The 17,169-nt window shown below is 36.4% G+C and overlaps 2 protein-coding genes across 4 annotated transcripts in view; one reads left to right on the top strand and one right to left on the bottom strand.

Moving 5' to 3' along the window:
- Positions 1-17,157, bottom strand: part of LOC123673814 (DNApol-eta) — a 31,781-nt gene extending 14,624 nt beyond the window's left edge. The window contains exons 1-4 of one of the 2 annotated variants that reach the window (XM_045608509.1): positions 16,923-17,157; positions 16,728-16,862; positions 13,706-14,013; positions 11,882-12,140 (exon numbers count right to left, since the gene is read on the bottom strand). In XM_045608509.1, the coding sequence (XP_045464465.1) occupies positions 11,882-12,140; positions 13,706-14,013; positions 16,728-16,862; positions 16,923-17,044 (824 nt within the window). In that variant the 5' untranslated portion in view covers positions 17,045-17,157. The remainder of the gene's footprint in view (positions 1-11,881; positions 12,141-13,705; positions 14,014-16,727; positions 16,863-16,922) is intronic. The other variant, XM_045608510.1, reaches the window with a different exon arrangement.
- On the top strand, positions 1,796-8,610 carry LOC123673820 (mpv17-like protein). Of its 2 annotated transcripts, XM_045608517.1 has the most exons (5): positions 1,796-1,946; positions 3,313-3,442; positions 4,273-4,361; positions 7,861-7,973; positions 8,318-8,610. In XM_045608517.1, the coding sequence occupies exons 2-5, from the start codon at positions 3,314-3,316 to the stop codon at positions 8,530-8,532; spliced, it is 546 nt and encodes a 181-aa protein (XP_045464473.1). In that variant the 5' UTR covers positions 1,796-1,946; position 3,313; the 3' UTR covers positions 8,533-8,610. The 2 variants fall into 2 exon arrangements, with proteins under 2 accessions (XP_045464473.1, XP_045464472.1); XM_045608516.1 differs by lacking the exon at positions 1,796-1,946 and having other exon boundaries at positions 3,157-3,442.
- Positions 17,158-17,169: the final 12 nt, after the last annotated feature.

Here is a 17,169-nt window from a genome sequence, read left to right as displayed (position 1 = left end):
CTGTTGACCATTTGCTACGACTCTAGTGTCTGATGCATCTGTCACCAATGCTAGAGTTGTACCATCCTTGGGGTGGGCCAGCAATGTTGCTTCTTCTCTTCTGTAAAGGCTGTAGTAGCTTCTGCGGTCCACTTGATTTTCACTTTCAGCATTGGCACCAGTAAATCGTTGAGCGGAACTGGTGTCTGTGATGTTTTGGGTATGGAACGACTATAGAAATTTGCTATACCCAAAAACCTTCGAAGGTCTTTGATGGTTTTCTGTACCCCAGGATGTCTGGAACTCTATCAGCAGATACAAAGTAGCTTAGGAACTTATGCACTTCGTTGGATTGAGCATGATGGAGTAGTTTCGGAACCTCTCAACGATGATACGAAGGTGTAACATAAGTTCCTCTTCGGACAATTAGGTGATCAGTACGTCATCGATGGGCTGTTGGTCGGACGGGCGATTCCTAAACGAAGCATGGATTTGAACTCCTTCTTAGCTGCGTCGAATAACTCCGATGCCAAGCGCCGTGATCTCGAAGAAACTGGTGATCCAGGTGGCATCTTTATATGATGCCTGGTTTTGTGCTTGGTTCGTCCAGGGGCTCCTTCTGGTCTGGTTTTATCTGGTAAAGATGTTAATGGTACCTGACTGTTTCGACTTCTGAGTTGTACACTGAGCCTCTTCTCCACAGGTGGTTCCGTCCAAGTCCAGGTTGTAGAAACTCAGGAAGTCAACACCGATGATGTGTCAGTTATGACGAACCTCCAGGTGAAATCTCGGGATAGTCCTAGGTTCAGCGTGATGCTGGTTGTACCATATGTAGTGATGGGTATCCCATGAAAGGACGTAGTCAAACATCTCTCTTCTGCCACTATGTGGGAAGACACACAGATCCGCTTCAGTTTCTATCAGAAACTGCAACTTGGAGTCCCTATCTGTGATGAACAGACTGTGATCACTGGCCGCCTCAAGTGAAGGCCTCTCTTTCTTGAGGTGTATATGCATGGCTGCCTGCACCTATTGGACCTGACTCTAAATTTCCAGTGGTATCAGCACTTGCCATTTGTTGGCTGTCGGTTTTGACAGGTAGGGAACGACCTTGGTTTCTGTCTCTTCTGGATGGTTCTGTATCTGCTGCCAGCTCCGCTCTCAGTATTGCTATCTCCTAGTTGACTCCTAGGGTGAGATGCCAACTTGATGGACTCTATGCTGGTCGTTTCATTTATCTGGTGAACTGGTGGTCTGCGTGGACACTCAAGTCTTGACGACAGCCAATGATACCTTGACACTTTTGGGCAGATGGTTGATCCATAGAGATTTCATGAGGTTTTTGGAGAGCTAGATCTGCTAAACCCTAAGTAAATGGGGAATAAACTGTGAGGGCTAAGTCTGCTATTTCTTCCCGTTCCAGGAGGCATCGGGTTTTTGCTCTCTCCCCTAGGATCGCTTTATAACATACGCGTAGGGGTGAGGTTCAACTAATTTGTCACTTTTGTTCCGAATGTTTTGTGTTTGTTGAATTTTCATCTGAAATCCATCTTTCGGAATTTGTTTTTAGTGAAGTTAGAGACTTCCTACACCACCATGCTAATTTCAACTTTCTAGGTTCTCCGTTTGATGTTTCAAGAGTTAACGGACGAACACAATAGAATTTGAGAACAGGTTTGTCATCATAGTGGGTCGAACATTATCGTTTGAGACCATTCTATGTTCAATGTTCGAAAATTACATGCATTTTGTCAAGTAATGACAGAGCGATCTGTTAGGAGAATTATCGCTCAAAAATGAAGTAAGCGATATTTGTGTTTTTTAGCATACAGTGAACATCTGCTTGAATCCTGTGATGGATTTATGAAGTTTTTCAAGGAGGGTGGAACTTTGAGATTGGGAGAGAATATATTCACTTTGGACCATAAATGGTACCATATGAAAATCGCTTTCCGAATGTTTTGAAGGTATGAAATCCATAGATTACCTACCGATTGTGAAGAATATTTATGGATATATTTCCTATCGAATCGAAGTCTCTACAGTGCATGCTATTCGTGTCGAATAGATGTGAACAATAGATAATTGTTGAATGAACTATTTGAACTTGCCGCGGTGATTGTACGGAATGGAATTATTGAATTTTGACCCATAGATATTGGACAATATAATTAGTCGTTATCGATATAATAAAGATAACAAATTATATTCAGACCCGGAAATTATTCCATTTAAATTAAGATTGTTGAGTGTTTTCATTGTAATAATTGCAATTTTTCAAAAATGAATGTTTACGAAAATATTGTGATTTTTCTCGGAAATATTGACTAAATATCAATGAAAAGTTTTCTCTCTCTACCTCTATTATCATTTTTGACAAAATTTATGAAGGAAAAATGAGAACGCTTTTGGCTGTTGGAATTCGCAATAATTTTTGTTTTTTCAACAAATTCCGCATTTTACTACCATCGTTTTTGACATCCAATGAAACATAGAATGATGTTATTATATTGACGCAGTCATTTATCATTTTTTTTGGACAATTTCCATTAGGAAACGAAAACGCAATATAAATAAATAATAAATGAATGCTTATTCAAGATTTTATATTTTTCTTTTTTCGATTAATGCAATTATATTCTGTCACTGATGAAGGAGGATTTGAATTTGTCTATTTCCAAAGAAATTGATCCTATCTATTGAAATTCACATATGAAAAAATGAGTATCTGATTTTATGTCAGTTTTTGGATATTCTGCTGGAATTTTGATTTCGAGGTCAACACAAAATTTTACATTTAGCTTAAAAGTTTCATTTTATATTTACCTGCAAAATCACAACTATGTTAATCCTTTTGTAATTAAATTATTGGATCATTTTTTTTCTGGTGGATTTTCTGTGAATCTGATGACGTTATCAACACGAAATTTTGCACGAATCTCGAAATTGTTATGCGACATAATATATAAAAAAAAACTCGACATAATCAGATATCTAGGTAACCTTCTTGATTTTTTCATGTTTCTAATAATGTAAAATCAACTTGAAATCTTTTATTATTCCAGTGCAACCAAAATTTTCAATCGGTCGGATCTGTTGTCACTGAAATATTAGAAAAGAAACCATATAGCGTACCTATTCAGTTCAGTTTCAATAGTGAATGCTAATAGTAAAGCTAATAGTTCTCAATTAATGTCATGCGCATACTACTAGCATATTAAGAGATTTAATTCAAGGGGCAGTTGACAAACTGATTACTCGTATAACTTTGAAATTTATTCAGTGTCGTATTGTTCTGAAATACAGATAGGATAAATTTCGTTCAATTTTCAGCATGAGGGTACTCTTGAAAACATTAGGAACAACCTTCAGAAAATATCCTGTTTTTTCGAATTCAATTATATATGGATCATTATGTGTTGGAGCTGAATTTTCTCAACAGACGTTTCAAAGAAAAATTATGGTAAGATGAACATGATAATTCCTCTCATGAATATTTATATTTATAATTTATTTCTATTTAGATTATGAGATCCCTAGCTATTCATTGAACAAACTATTCTTTAACGCATTTTCAATTTTTTTCAATTAAATTTCATATAGAAAGAAGGAAAATAGAATTTTATTCCAAAAAGATAATATTGTTAAAGCGAAAGACGTTAAAAGGTTTTAGATTGAAAAACAGTCAAACTGCGTTTTTTTTTGGCCAGAGGCGTAGATATGTGGGGGTAGTGGGGTAACAACTCCCCCAAGACTTGCAAAATATAAAATTCGAGAATTCTCTCCAAGATGTATAATGAAAATTTTCCATAAAAATGAATCAAGAATCAAGTCCGGTCAAATCCAAAATGCCCGCTTTACTTAGTGAGAAAAACAAATCGAATCGGCAAAAATAGTAAAAATAGTAAAAATAGTAAAAAAATATAAAAAAAAAAGTAAAGGAAAAAAGTGTTTCTTTTGACCTCAGAAATCATCGGTTGAAATAGATATATGAACAAGTCAAATAAGACTCACCCTGTATATGTAGAATTCACTCGAACGGATCTGAAATATAAGACATTTTTCCGATAATCTGCTTCAATTTTACATACTTCTGATATCAACACAAAATTTTGTACAGGAAACAGGTTATTGAAATTTGTCTATTAAAAAAATTCATGGGGACAAACAATTGTAAAAAATTAATGGTCCTAAGTCTGAAAGCTCAAAGTTCACTAAGTTAGATAATGTAGAACCATAACCAAAGCTCCTGATATTTCTTGAATTCTCATTTGGATGGTTCTTTATTTTCAGACAAGCCATCCTCAAAAATACGATACAGGTGTGATTGCTAGATATGCTATATATGGTACTACGATGACAGGTCCTCTACTAACTGTCTGGTAATGTAAATGATCCACTTAAACATGTGCAAACTAAGGTGTGTTTGCCCATTTGTTTGTTACTTTTCAACAACCAAGCGCATTCAATCGTCATGAAATTTTGCAATTTTTGGAATGAAAAATGAGCCTACTTTACTCAGTATCAGTAACAGTTTGTTGGCGATTCTGGAAAAAACTACTTTAACTTTTATCCACCCCAACAATTAATGAGAAAATATCCCAGATCTGCAGGTAGTGGAATTTTCAAACTGCTTGTCGCAGTTTTGGATCGGTCCTAAGATGGCTGTTCTACTCGATCGTGTGTACACACTTGTATAGGGTGTTTTTTTTCGAGGTATATAACTTTAAGTTGGCATTACTGTTCAAGATGGCAACCGATTTAACAGCTGAGTGATTTATTCTCAGTTTGGTTTGGCAATTCATCATGAATAGACTCACGCCTGAACAACGTTTGCAAATAGTGGAATTTCATTTCGAAAATAATGGTTCTGTGCGAAATACGTATCGCGCACTACGTCCATTTTATTTTGTTTAGCGATGAAGCGCACTTCTGGTTCAATGGCTACGTCAACAAACAAAACTGCCGCATTTGGAGTGAAGCTAATCCTCAAGTGTATTTCGAAACACCGTTACATCCAGAAAAACTGACTGTTTGGTGCGCTTCATGGGCTGGTGGAATCATTGGTCCGTACTTCTTCAAAAACGATGATGGCCAGAACGTTACAGTCAATGGTGATCGGTATAGAGCCATGATTACTAACTTTTTCCTTCCTGAATTGATCAACCATGATGTCCAGGAGCTGTGGTTCCAACAAGACGGCGCAACATATCACACAGCTCGTGCCACAATCGATTTATTGAAAGACACGTTTGGTGACCGCCAAATTTCACGTTTTGGACCTGTGAATTGGCCTCCAAGATCTTGTGATTTAACACCGCTAGACTACTTTCTGAGGAGCTATGTAAAGTCCACAAACCCTTGACCATTTGGAAGACAACATTCGCCGTGTTATTGCTGATATACGGCCACAAATGTTGGAAAAAGTCATCGAATGTCATGGATGTAGTCCAGATTGGACTACATCCGAGCCAGCCGTGGCGGTCATATGCCAGAAATCATATTTCAAATGTAATGCCACAAGATTATCTTGCGGATAAATAAAATTCATGCCAATCGAATAATCCATCGTTGTTTCATTGCAATTTAAAGTTCTATAGCTCTAAAAAAACACCCTTTATGTTTCTAGGATACCTACTACTTTCACCACTAACTAACTTGTCACTACTGTATTTACTAAGGTTAATACTACACACCAATTGTTTGCTACACTACTTTACCACTTATTTGCTTGCCAACTGGTTTTTGTGAGGTTTTAATTCCATGGGATAGAAAAATTCGATTCCTCAAATTAGCTTTCTGCATTGGCTGTATCTCCGATATCAGTGGTACCATTTTTAGTAGAGAACGTATTTACATCACTAAGGACAGCCAGGCCACGCTGAGATTTATGTTAATATTGTCAGGGGTCCTGGAAGCGCCGTAATATCATAAAGCAACTGGCCAGAGGCAATAAAGTAACTCTACTATTGGTACCGGAGAATCTTGGTATTGAAGGAAACAAAAAAGCACGTGAACTTGCAAAAAGAGCATCAAGCCTTTCTGTGGGCTTAGAAAAGACCATTATAAGGCACCGTACAGCAATAGGAGTGGGAAAACTCTTTGGAGAACACACCGGGTATTGCTCAGGCTAAGAAATTTGTGGTGCTTTCACTGACCTATACCAGGAAGCTCTCGAAGCTACCACGAGCTGAGCTTCGGGTAATGGTGGGACTGCTGGACACTATCGATGCAAATAGCTTTTGTACCACATGGATAAATCAGCAGATGGGATATGCATGCTCTGTGGAAAGGTGTAGAAACAGCCGAACACATAGTGTGCAAATGTCCGAGGCTGACTGGCTCAAGAACCACTTATATGGGAAAGTCAGTTCTGGATACTCACAAAGTAAGAGCCAAGGCATGGGAAGTGAGCTCTCGATTCTACAGACCGAGATAATGGCTGTTTATGTATGCGCCCAGGAGTGTCTCAAAATGAACCTCATATCTACATCACCACGGACAGCCAAACCACGCTGAGATCCCTGGAATCGTGTTGTCAGGGGTCTCTGCTGACTTGGGAGTGCCGTAACGCCATGAAGCAACTGCCAGAGGAAATAAGGTGACTCTACTATGGGTACCAGGGCACTGTGGGGTTGAAGGAAATGAAAGAGCTGATGAACTTGCAAAAACTGCATCAAGGTTAACACCTGCTGGACCTGAGCCTTTCTGTGGGATAGGAAAAGACCAATATAAAGCTGCGGTCCAGCTATGGGAGTTGAACAGCAGGACCATCCATTGGACTAACACTCCTAGACTTGTTTAGGAAAAGAAATTCGTGAAGATTTCACCTACCTACGCCAAAAAGCTCCTGAAGCTGTCGCGAGCCGAGCTTCGGGTGATGGTGGGACTGCTGACGGGGTACTGTCGGTACAAACATCATTTGTACCGTATGGGAAAGTCAGCAGACGAGATTTGCAGGCTCTGTGGATCGGAAGCAGAAACAGCCGAACACATGGTATGCAAGTGTCCGGAGCTGGCTGGCCTAAGAACCATTCACATGGGTAAGCCGGTCCTGGATACCAAAGAGGTAACGGCCAAGGCCCCTAAGGAGGTTGTAAATTTTATTAACGTCGTTGACGACCTTCCTGGGTTTCTCTGAATGAGTAGGGTAGTGAACGAAAGCTCTGCATGGTCGCAGTTCCCGGTAGGCTTACCGAACCAAAACGACCCCAGTTCAAATAATAATGATAATAACAGCCAAGGCTCTTAAGGATATCGTCGGTTTTGTTAACAGTATCGACGGCCTCCCAGGGTTTGTATGAATAGGCAGGGTTAAGAAGAATAGATCAATTTGGAAGCAGTTCCCGGAAGATTAACACAGCCCGATTCAGCGAATAATAATAATGGTCATAGAAAATTTCTCCATTCATGTTTTCTCGCCAGACTGCTCGCAATCAAAATATGGCGATTGGGTTTCGATCAATCTGTCTTGAGTTTTCGATGAGTTAACTCCACCATCAACACCATTGAACAAGCATTATTCAAATTGTCTTTCTTGGTCCATTGTGATTCGAAGGGCTCACCAAACCGTGGTATCAGGTCTCTTTTGCGATTGTGAATGCTTCTTGGTTCTTCACACAGGTTAGGAAGTATCGATAACCCTTGCAGTATGGCATGATGATTAGATCCATGTGAATATGTTCGAATTGATTTTATGAATAGTGAATATATGACTTAACCTTCATATGATTCAAGATAGTTTGGATAGTAATTTTCTATATATATTTTGTAGTGTTCAAATCCCATAGAACCTATATTATGTAATTGTAAAAATAATAAACCTGTATTTTTATTCTGAAGCATACTTTAACAATTGAATAACATGAACTTCGTTCACAGGTATAGGTGGCTCGACAATTATCTTGTCGGAAAATCCTTAAAAGTGATAGCAGGAAAAGTCCTTATAGATCAATTCTTCATGACACCACAAATTTTGGTCATTTTCTATGTGGGTAAGTAGGTACTTGAGTGAAATCAAATTATATTATTTCCTCCTATCTTATAAAATATTCAATCATTGGAGCAAAAGGATTTATAATGTAGTGACTCTGCATACTCGAGAGGTAGCGTTACTGACTGCACGTCGCACTCCATCGTGGCACCGGTGGGTTTATAAGACTCACCGCAGTACGGCAGAGTCACCTCTCCACGATGAAGAGGGAAGGTATATTAGGCAGAGAGCGCTGGGTTGCCTAACTGAAGATTCCACCAGTGATCTCGTGCTGAAACACCGCAATCCACTTCAAATGTAGCTACCTAGTAGTTCACGGAATATTAATTTTTTTGTTTTTTTTAGCAATGAGTATAATGGAGAGAAAGGAAAATATATTTCAAGAATTACAAGAAAAATTCCCTGTTACATTCAAGAATAGTTGTTTGTTCTGGTTACCTATGACATCTATCAATTTTCTGATGATACCAAAGAGGTTTAGGGTGATCTTTGTTGGATCCTGTAGTTTCGCCTGGATTAATATACTGTGTTGGATCAAGAGAAACGAACCATTGGAATAATAATAAGGATAATATTGGATTCTTCTTTATGATTTTCACATATACTTAAGTAAAATAAATAGAAAAAAATCTTCGAAATTCGGATTGAAAACATTTTTTTCATAAGAATGCCATTAACTCATGAACTGTTGAGTTTTTACCCAACTTATTGCATATTGCTGAAACTGTCATCAATAAGCCATCTAACGATGCAATAATATACTGAGTGTGTCTATTGAAATAAGAAAGTAGCAGTTTGTTTCCGGTATAACCAGAAGTTTTAGAGATCTAAAAATATATCAGGGAGAAAGAACATTTTTTCAAAATACTTCAGCACAAAATTAAGATTAGTTTTCCACGAATGTCTAATGGGCCATCGCGGTAAAACACCCTGTATATCTCATTTAATTAGAACCAACTTTTGAAATTTTATGATGAGGTGGTCTTCGAATGGATCTAATTGATCTCAAATCAGTTTACCAAAAATATAATGGTAAAATTTTCATTTCTTTCTTTTCAAAACCATCATAAATTGAAATTGACTTTTGTTATGTTATTTTCTGATAAGATATGCGTAAGAAATAACATCACCTCAGATTCATTGCATTTATTTTTCAATATTTTACATTTATATTTAGGTATATTTCATTAAATTATAATTAAATAAAGTATAATAAATACATATTTACATTCAAGGTCATATATAATAAAAATTCTAAATTTAATATCAAGTATATCTCATTCCAGATGCATTTAATCAATCTTAAAAATTTTCAACTTGTCTTTCTCTTCAAGTAACTTAATATATTATTACCCTTCGTTTTTTTCTCGTTTTTATGCTTTGAGTTTGGGCTGACTGACATATTCCAGATTTTGTCTAAATTTTTCGCAGTATGATAGTCAGAATGGTTTTGTATTTCTGATATGCTTATGGGTTGATTGCATATTTCACACATTTCTGTAAAGTTCAGCCCATGAACTGAAGAATAAGAATCTGTTGATTCATTACCTACTTCACTCAATTTACGTTTTTTGGTAGACTGATGGTCTAATTTTTTCTCTGTTTCGTTCTGAATTGACAAGTTTTCTTCATGTATTTTAGTTGCAACATGATGATCTATATGAATGCCAATTTCATCAATATCTATTTCCTCATCACAATATTCACATTTTTGAACTTTTCTTCTTTCAATATGATGTACTGAATTTTCATTCGATTCGTCTCTTTTCTTTCCTGATTCTCTAGATGAAATCTCATCTGTAGCATCAATATTAATTTCATTAGCGATTCTATTGAAATATCTAACAAAGAAAGAATTTTCATCAACATGTTCATACATTTTTTCAATTTCTTCTTCAAATTTCATTTGAGAAAAAATGAATTTTTCTGGAATATTTTTCTCACAGGATTCTGTTCTTTCATTTTGTTCATCAATGGTTTGAATGACTTCATTGATACCATTTTCTGAAAAGCCAATATTTGGTTTCTGACAGGTGGAAAAAGAAGAATTGTTATTACTTTTTTGATGCACGTCTTCAGAGGTGGAAAAAGAAGAAATGATATTACTTTTTTGATGCACGTCTTCAGAGGTGGAAAAAGAAGAAATGTTATTACTTTTTTGATGCACGTCTTCAGAGGTGGAAAAAGAAGAAATGTTATTACTTTTTTGATGCATGTCTTCAGAGGTGGAGAAAGAAGAAATGTTAGTACTTTTTTTATGCATGTCTTCATTATTCGAATCATTATTTATAGGAACTTTCGCTTCTTGAATCTTCGATTTTTGTTTCTCCAAGAAAAACTTTATATCTTTTACATTCTTCAGACTTTCGAAGGTTCCGACACTAATTCCCAAATATTTCAAATAATATAAGCCATCTGTTTTCTGACAACATCTTGTTAAAATTTTCAGGGCATCTTGAGATATAACACCAGCATCATAAGATCTCAATGAGAAACTTTTTGAAATATTTACATCCTTATTGTCTACATATTGAACAAAACTAATCGTTGCCATTTTTGCTTTACGGTTGTTCTGCTCACGATCTTCAACTAATCTTTGTGCAACTTCTATTGCTAATTCTTTAGTCCAGTACTCAATATCTTTCAACATATATAATGCATTTTTTCCTGGAAACCTTTTACAACAGCTTATTGATTTAGACAACAGTTTCTGTAGAACCGGTTCGTTATCTATTCCTCTCGCAATATTATACAACCAATGGCTGAAAAAAAAATTCAAAAATATTCGAGCGGGAAAATATATTCATGCTAAGGGTTTTGAGTGTCAATCCCATTAGTAACTAAGAAACACTTATGGACGCCCCCTGAAATTCTGCTGCCCCCCCCCCCTAAAATTTGACATACTAAGGTTAATGGACCCCCAAAAAAATTCGGCCCCCACTTCTGTTTTTGAAAGCTGACGTCGCCACTCTCAAAAAAATATAATTTTAAAATTATTTGTAGTGAAAAGAAATCCATTATTTTACCAATAGATGGCTGTAGTTATCTGTATCTCGCGTTCTATAAAACCGATCGCGTTCCACTAGATGGAATTAGAAAGATGAGATTTTGTACTACAAAACCTTTTTTGACAGTTTTGTGATTAGTTGACTCAGTTTAGTTCGAATGCGCGTCAAAGATGTACACTAGCAAAGAGAAAATACGTTGTATTTGACAGTTTTCCTTTGATGAAGGCGAAAATGCAAGCCAGGAGGCTGAAAATAGTGTTAATGGTCCTGATACTGTAACGATATTTAGTCGATTCCGTTCCGTTATTTTGATGTCAAAGATGCGGCACGCACTGGAAGGACAATTGTAGAAAATGTCGATAAAATCACGGACATTGTCGAGTCAAACCGTCATGTAAGCATTGTTTCGATTGCCAAAGAGCCAAAGATTGCACACAAACCCGTTTTCGAACCATTTGTATGAGGCAAGTCTCAATAAAAAGCTCGATGTATGGGTACCACACGAAATAACGCAAAAATTTTATGGACCGAAAAACCATCTGCGAATCACAACAAAATCGACCCATTTTTGACAGTTGAGGACCGGTGTTGAAAAGTGGATGATTTACGACAACGTCAAGCGAAAACGGTCGTGGTCGAAACGCGATAAGGACATTTTAATGTAGTTGTGGTCCGACCACAGGTTGCAAAGTGAGTTTTTGAACAAAGTCGAGACAAATACCTAATTTGCCGCGACCCTGATTTCTAGATATTCAATTCATCCTCTCCCCCACAAAATTGATGAAATTTATCTTGAATTCTGACTACACATTTTCGATAGATCACTCTCCTCACCCTTTTTACCAAAAATTTGTCGCCTAATTATTAAAGACATTGATTAATTAATTATTCATAAACTCACCCTGTTTTAGAATCGAACTGTCTCGATAGTTCCTCTTCTGAAAATTGCAAGAGATCTCCTACATTATTAACATTCAATTTCTCGGACACTTTTCTACCGAATTTTCCACCTAATCTCTTGATTTTTTTCAAAGGTAATTCTGAAAGAAATTGGGGTATAGCATTCCCTGGTAATATAGTTTGCTTATTAGGTTTATGCAAACCACATACCAACTTAGCTAATATTTTATTCTGAGCAATTCCAGCGGAACATCTGTACCCTGCACAAGGAAGAAAGAAAAGTTAATATTTTAAGTAATAGTTTAATCGAAATATATAGGGTGTTTTTTTTTCGAGGTATATAACTTTAAGTTGGCATTACTGTTCAAGATGGTTACCGATTTAACAGCTGTCAAGTGATTTATTCTCAGTTTGGTTTAGCAATTCATCACGCCTGAACAACGCTTGCAAATAGTGCAATTTTATTTCGAAAATAATGGTTCTGTGCGGAATACGTATCGTGCACTACGTCCATTAGCGATGAAGCGCACTTCTGGTTGAATGGCTACGTCAACAAACAAAACTGCCGCATTTGGAGTGTTTGGTGCGCTTTATGGGCTGGTGGAATCATTGGTCCGTACTTCTTCGAAAACGATGATGGCCAGAACGTTACAGTCAATGGTTATCGGTATAGAGCCATGATTACTAACTTTTTCATTCCTGAATTGAACAACCATGATGTCCAGGAGCTGTGGTTCCAACAAGACGCCGCAACATGTCACACAGCTCGTGCCACAATAGATTTATTGAAAGACACGTTTGGTGACCGCCTAATTTCACGTTTTGGACCTGTGAATTGGCCTCCAAGATCTTGTGATTTATCACCGCTAGACTACTTTCTGTGGGGCTATGTAAAGTCATTGGTCTATGCGGATAGGCCACAAACCCTTGACCATTTGGAAGACAACATTCGCCGTGTTATTGCCGATATACGGCCACAAATGTTGGAAAAAGTCATCGAAAATTGGACGTCCAGATTGGACTACATCCGAGCCAGAAATCATGTTTAAAATGTAATGCCACAAGATTATCTTGCGGATAAATGAAATTCATGTCAATCGAATAATCCATCGTTGTTTTATTGCAATTTAAAGTTCTATAGCTCTAAAAAAAACACCCTTTACATATTATAATGTATGAAGGGTTCGACTTCTGTTGTCTATGGTTTATCCAAAGACTAATCTAAGTAATCTGTGGTTTGACAGTTGAGAATGTCAAACTGTGTTGACATTTCTGTTCAGTAAGGCAATTATTCATTGCGTTTACGCAATAAACTGAACTGATGTAAACATTGTAACCTTTGTTTTGGGACACTTTGTATATTACAACAGTCCTGTATTCTCCTACAGGCGTATGAATGAGTTGTAAGAAGCATATTACGCACGAGTTGCGAAGCGCCGAATTCGTAATTCTAGGAGTGAGTAATTGTCTTACAACTCGAGTTGTGTACCTACTATGCATTTTCTACGACCGCACTCATTTCCATAAAAACCTAGGGAAATCCAAGAACTGCTGGCAAATCCAAATCTCGTCACAATTACAAAACGTCAAAATGTTATCGGCTACGCGAGGTGTTATTAATTCGTTTCTGTAGCAACTAATAAAGGTTTTATCTGGTTGGTATTTCTTTAAGGATGCTACCTTATTGGTTGTTGATCGTGCTTTCTGTTTACGGTAAAGTAAATCGCACAGCTTTACGTTGCACAGTGCATTTGGCAGTTACATAGTTAGTGAGATGTACGGATTTCGTTATTTTCTCTAGGGGGCGTAGAAGAAATAACTTTACCTGTCTTCTCAAAAATACTGGCTCTCATTCTTTCTACTATGATCGCGCCAACTGCTAATTTTAGATCATCCCTACAAAAACCATCTGTGTCTTGAGCACTACTGATGTATGAAATGAAATCAGCTGTTTCACCACCAACTATATGAGTAGTCTTCAGATCTTCTAATGGAATATTCGTTATGCCCTTGGAAAGTTCTCGTTCTACAGCCTCTGTCAAATCTAAATATGCTTCATCAATAGAAGCTCTCTCGAGAAGAATGGAGAAGGTACTTAAAACATCGACTACTTGTTTACCGGCTTCCCGATACCTGCAAATAAAAATTCTTCAAACTGATGATTATTTATATTGACAACATCAAATATTGTTGAAGTATTCAGGGTCCCTAAATAGAAAACAAATGAAGATTTGACAAACAAATAAAAATGAGAAAAGCACTGAAGTCGAAATCTTTTACGGGTTTGATCAAATTTGTTTGCTTGAATGTTTGTGCAGGTGTAATAGGATTTTATTTAACGAGCGATAATATAGGTCATAACTCACGCAGATGAAGTTTGCAGCGCGAGTCGTCGGCAAGTGCTGTATTTCATGAAGTGAGTTATGACCATTAGGTACCGTAAGTAGAATACTATAGTAACTTTATCTACGACTATAACAATGAATACTAAGATACTAGTACAATGAAATAACTTCATTGACATATCTTCATAATTAGATACCTATATAAAGATTCTATAGCTACAAATTTTAGTAGTTATTACTCATTGTGTTTATAACCTAATTAAATTAACTGTAAAGTTTCAATAACCAGTAACAGTTTTTGCCTTTTTAGTTACATGTTTTTTTGATTGGCGTTTAAGAAACTCACGTAATTCTAAATAATCCTCTACTTATACCGATTCCATATTATTCATGTTGAGTGTGCTTCTGAGCATATGGAGTAGAAAATCCATAGAACCATAGATACGATGTTTTATATTTAGTTTAAGTTTTGAAATATGCCAAAAGAATATTCTCTGTAAACGATGACTTATGGTAGTTTTCATAAAACTTTTCTCGATCAAATCATTTCTGTATTCAAATTCAGTTAAGTTTTAACATTACAAAGATTGAAAACTACAATCAACGAATTGAACGGTCAATCAAAGCTGTGAATGTTCTTACTGCTACATCATTACATCAATCTTGAAAATTTTTGTGAACACTCCTATATATTTTTTTTTTATTTATCGGACAAGAAATTCTGGATCCATTGGGAAAAATGTTCACTAACCGTTGATAAGAATGACTATCTAACCAATCGCAATTCTAGCAATAGTAGCTGGGCGGAGCTACGGTATTGCTAGAATTGCGATTGGCTATATAACGTCGTTAAAAAGCGGCGGTCGACGGAGACTGTCCGAGGAAACCGTAGCTTGAACCCATCGAGATAGAATACATTCTATCTCGATACTTGAGCCCAACACGTTGAGAAAACTGTCAAAGCAGAGGTTTCAGAGGTTAGGTATTTTCGAATCTTTCATAAAACCTATGGAGGATAGAGATAAGGAGAATAATCTTCCCGTTTCAAAAGTATCCGTTGAACTAGTCCCGAATCGGGAGCCTTAGTGTAGCTAGAGGGTAAATTTCATAGGAAACGCCATAAAGAACTGATAGAGATAAAGAAAGAAGTAAACAAAGATGAAAGTATGTTCGCCTTCTCGTATTCGTTACTCTCTTCCTACACTAGCGGTTCGCCATCTTGGATTGGTTCCCCTATAGCTATACTAGCGCCTCTTAAATTCCTTTTCCGCTGGACACTTTCTCAACACTTCTACCATAAGAGATTATTCTCTTTTTCTGTAGCCTTCATAAGAAAACCGCTCTCTGATCATTTCATGATCTGTGGGCGCTCAGGGATAAGATTGGCGACTGCTCTTTCTGCTGAACGCAGCCATTGACTCCAGCATTAGAGAGAGAAACATTGAGCCTCATGTCACATGACCACGAGGGAGAAAATAAAGATGTTTGAATTTGAACCAATTAAAAGATAAGCCAAATCACGTGATAAAATTGTTCAATAATCGATTGGTACAATGTGTTCAACCAATCTTTTTCTAGTGGGTTTTCAGATTCAATTATAATATGTGCGACGTCAACTTATGATGAAAGGATTTTGTTTGGATGAAAAAGCCTGTGCTCTCGTATCATACCTTACGCCCTGTTCACATTTCCTCTGCTAGTACTGAGATTTATCGATACATGCTCCATTGTTTGAAGTTAATAATTTTTCATATTGCTCTTTCTCAAAACAATATTTATTTATAGTGGGAAGTATATTTTTATAGACAGAAAACATTTGCTAGGTATATATGAAAGGCATAGGTATATATGAAGGCTAGGTATATATGAAGGCATATATGAAAATGTTTAATAATTTTAATTTTTTCATAGCAACACTTTCTGAAAATTTAGAACTTGAACAAGATATAAAATAGACCTGGTTATTCATGCAAATTCTATTAAATTTAAGCTAGCATTCCCAAACCATCTTCGATCAAATGTTCTCAAAGGTTAGTACTTTAATAGATATTAAGGATCATCTCAGAAGTGATTGATGTTGTTATTGCTGCTTATTTTCAAGACAGACAGTAAACCTACTCCTCACAAATCTGTGGATATTCAACTGGGAGATACCTACTGTGGCAAATATTGATTGATTCCGACCATTTTATAATACTCTCTTAGAATATATCTCTTTAAATATTCTGTTGATTCTTCGATTATTCCCTTGCAAGGAAATTTAAGAAAACAAGATTTCTTACATCGCGATAGAAGAGAATAATCTCAAGTTCCTTAATTTATGTCTAAGATTTTGAAAATAGCAATCTTAATATGAATGAATAATGAAATACCTAACCAATTATTTTGAATTCATTGTTAATTGGGAACCCACCACCATTAAATACCTAAGTGAATAACATTTGAGAAAACCACTTGTATACCCTATTCCCCAAATATTTGAACCCATCAAGTTGAACCTACTTAGTCAAATCTGCTCTTCCGCGTAGTTCAGCAACTCTTGCAAATTGAATGTCTGGGCATAAGTCCTTTGCTTCATGTTTCCACATTCCTTTTGTTACGCCTTTTTCTTTGGCTAAATAATTCACAGCAATCAGACTGGTGAAAAATATCTCATTTATTTATAAACCTCTTTCGTGATTCGAAAACAATACCTACCCTCCTTCACGCCAAAGATTGTACTGTACAACACCAACAGGTTTTCCTTGTAGTTCAGGATTCAGTTTTTCTTCTACCTGACAATAAAAACAATCCATATCGACGAGAGCAATAACACGCATTATATTTTATTGAATAAATAACAGGTTGAGAGAATATATTAATAGAATAACCGAAAGTTTCTTACGAAGAGATAATTTTCAAATTTATAACCTAAACCTAACAATAAACATAGAACTAAAATCAT

Source organism: Harmonia axyridis, chromosome 2 (genome assembly GCF_914767665.1).
Source record: "Harmonia axyridis chromosome 2, icHarAxyr1.1, whole genome shotgun sequence".
NCBI lineage: Eukaryota > Metazoa > Arthropoda > Insecta > Coleoptera > Coccinellidae > Harmonia > Harmonia axyridis.
This window is presented reverse-complemented; position numbering and strand designations above follow the sequence as displayed.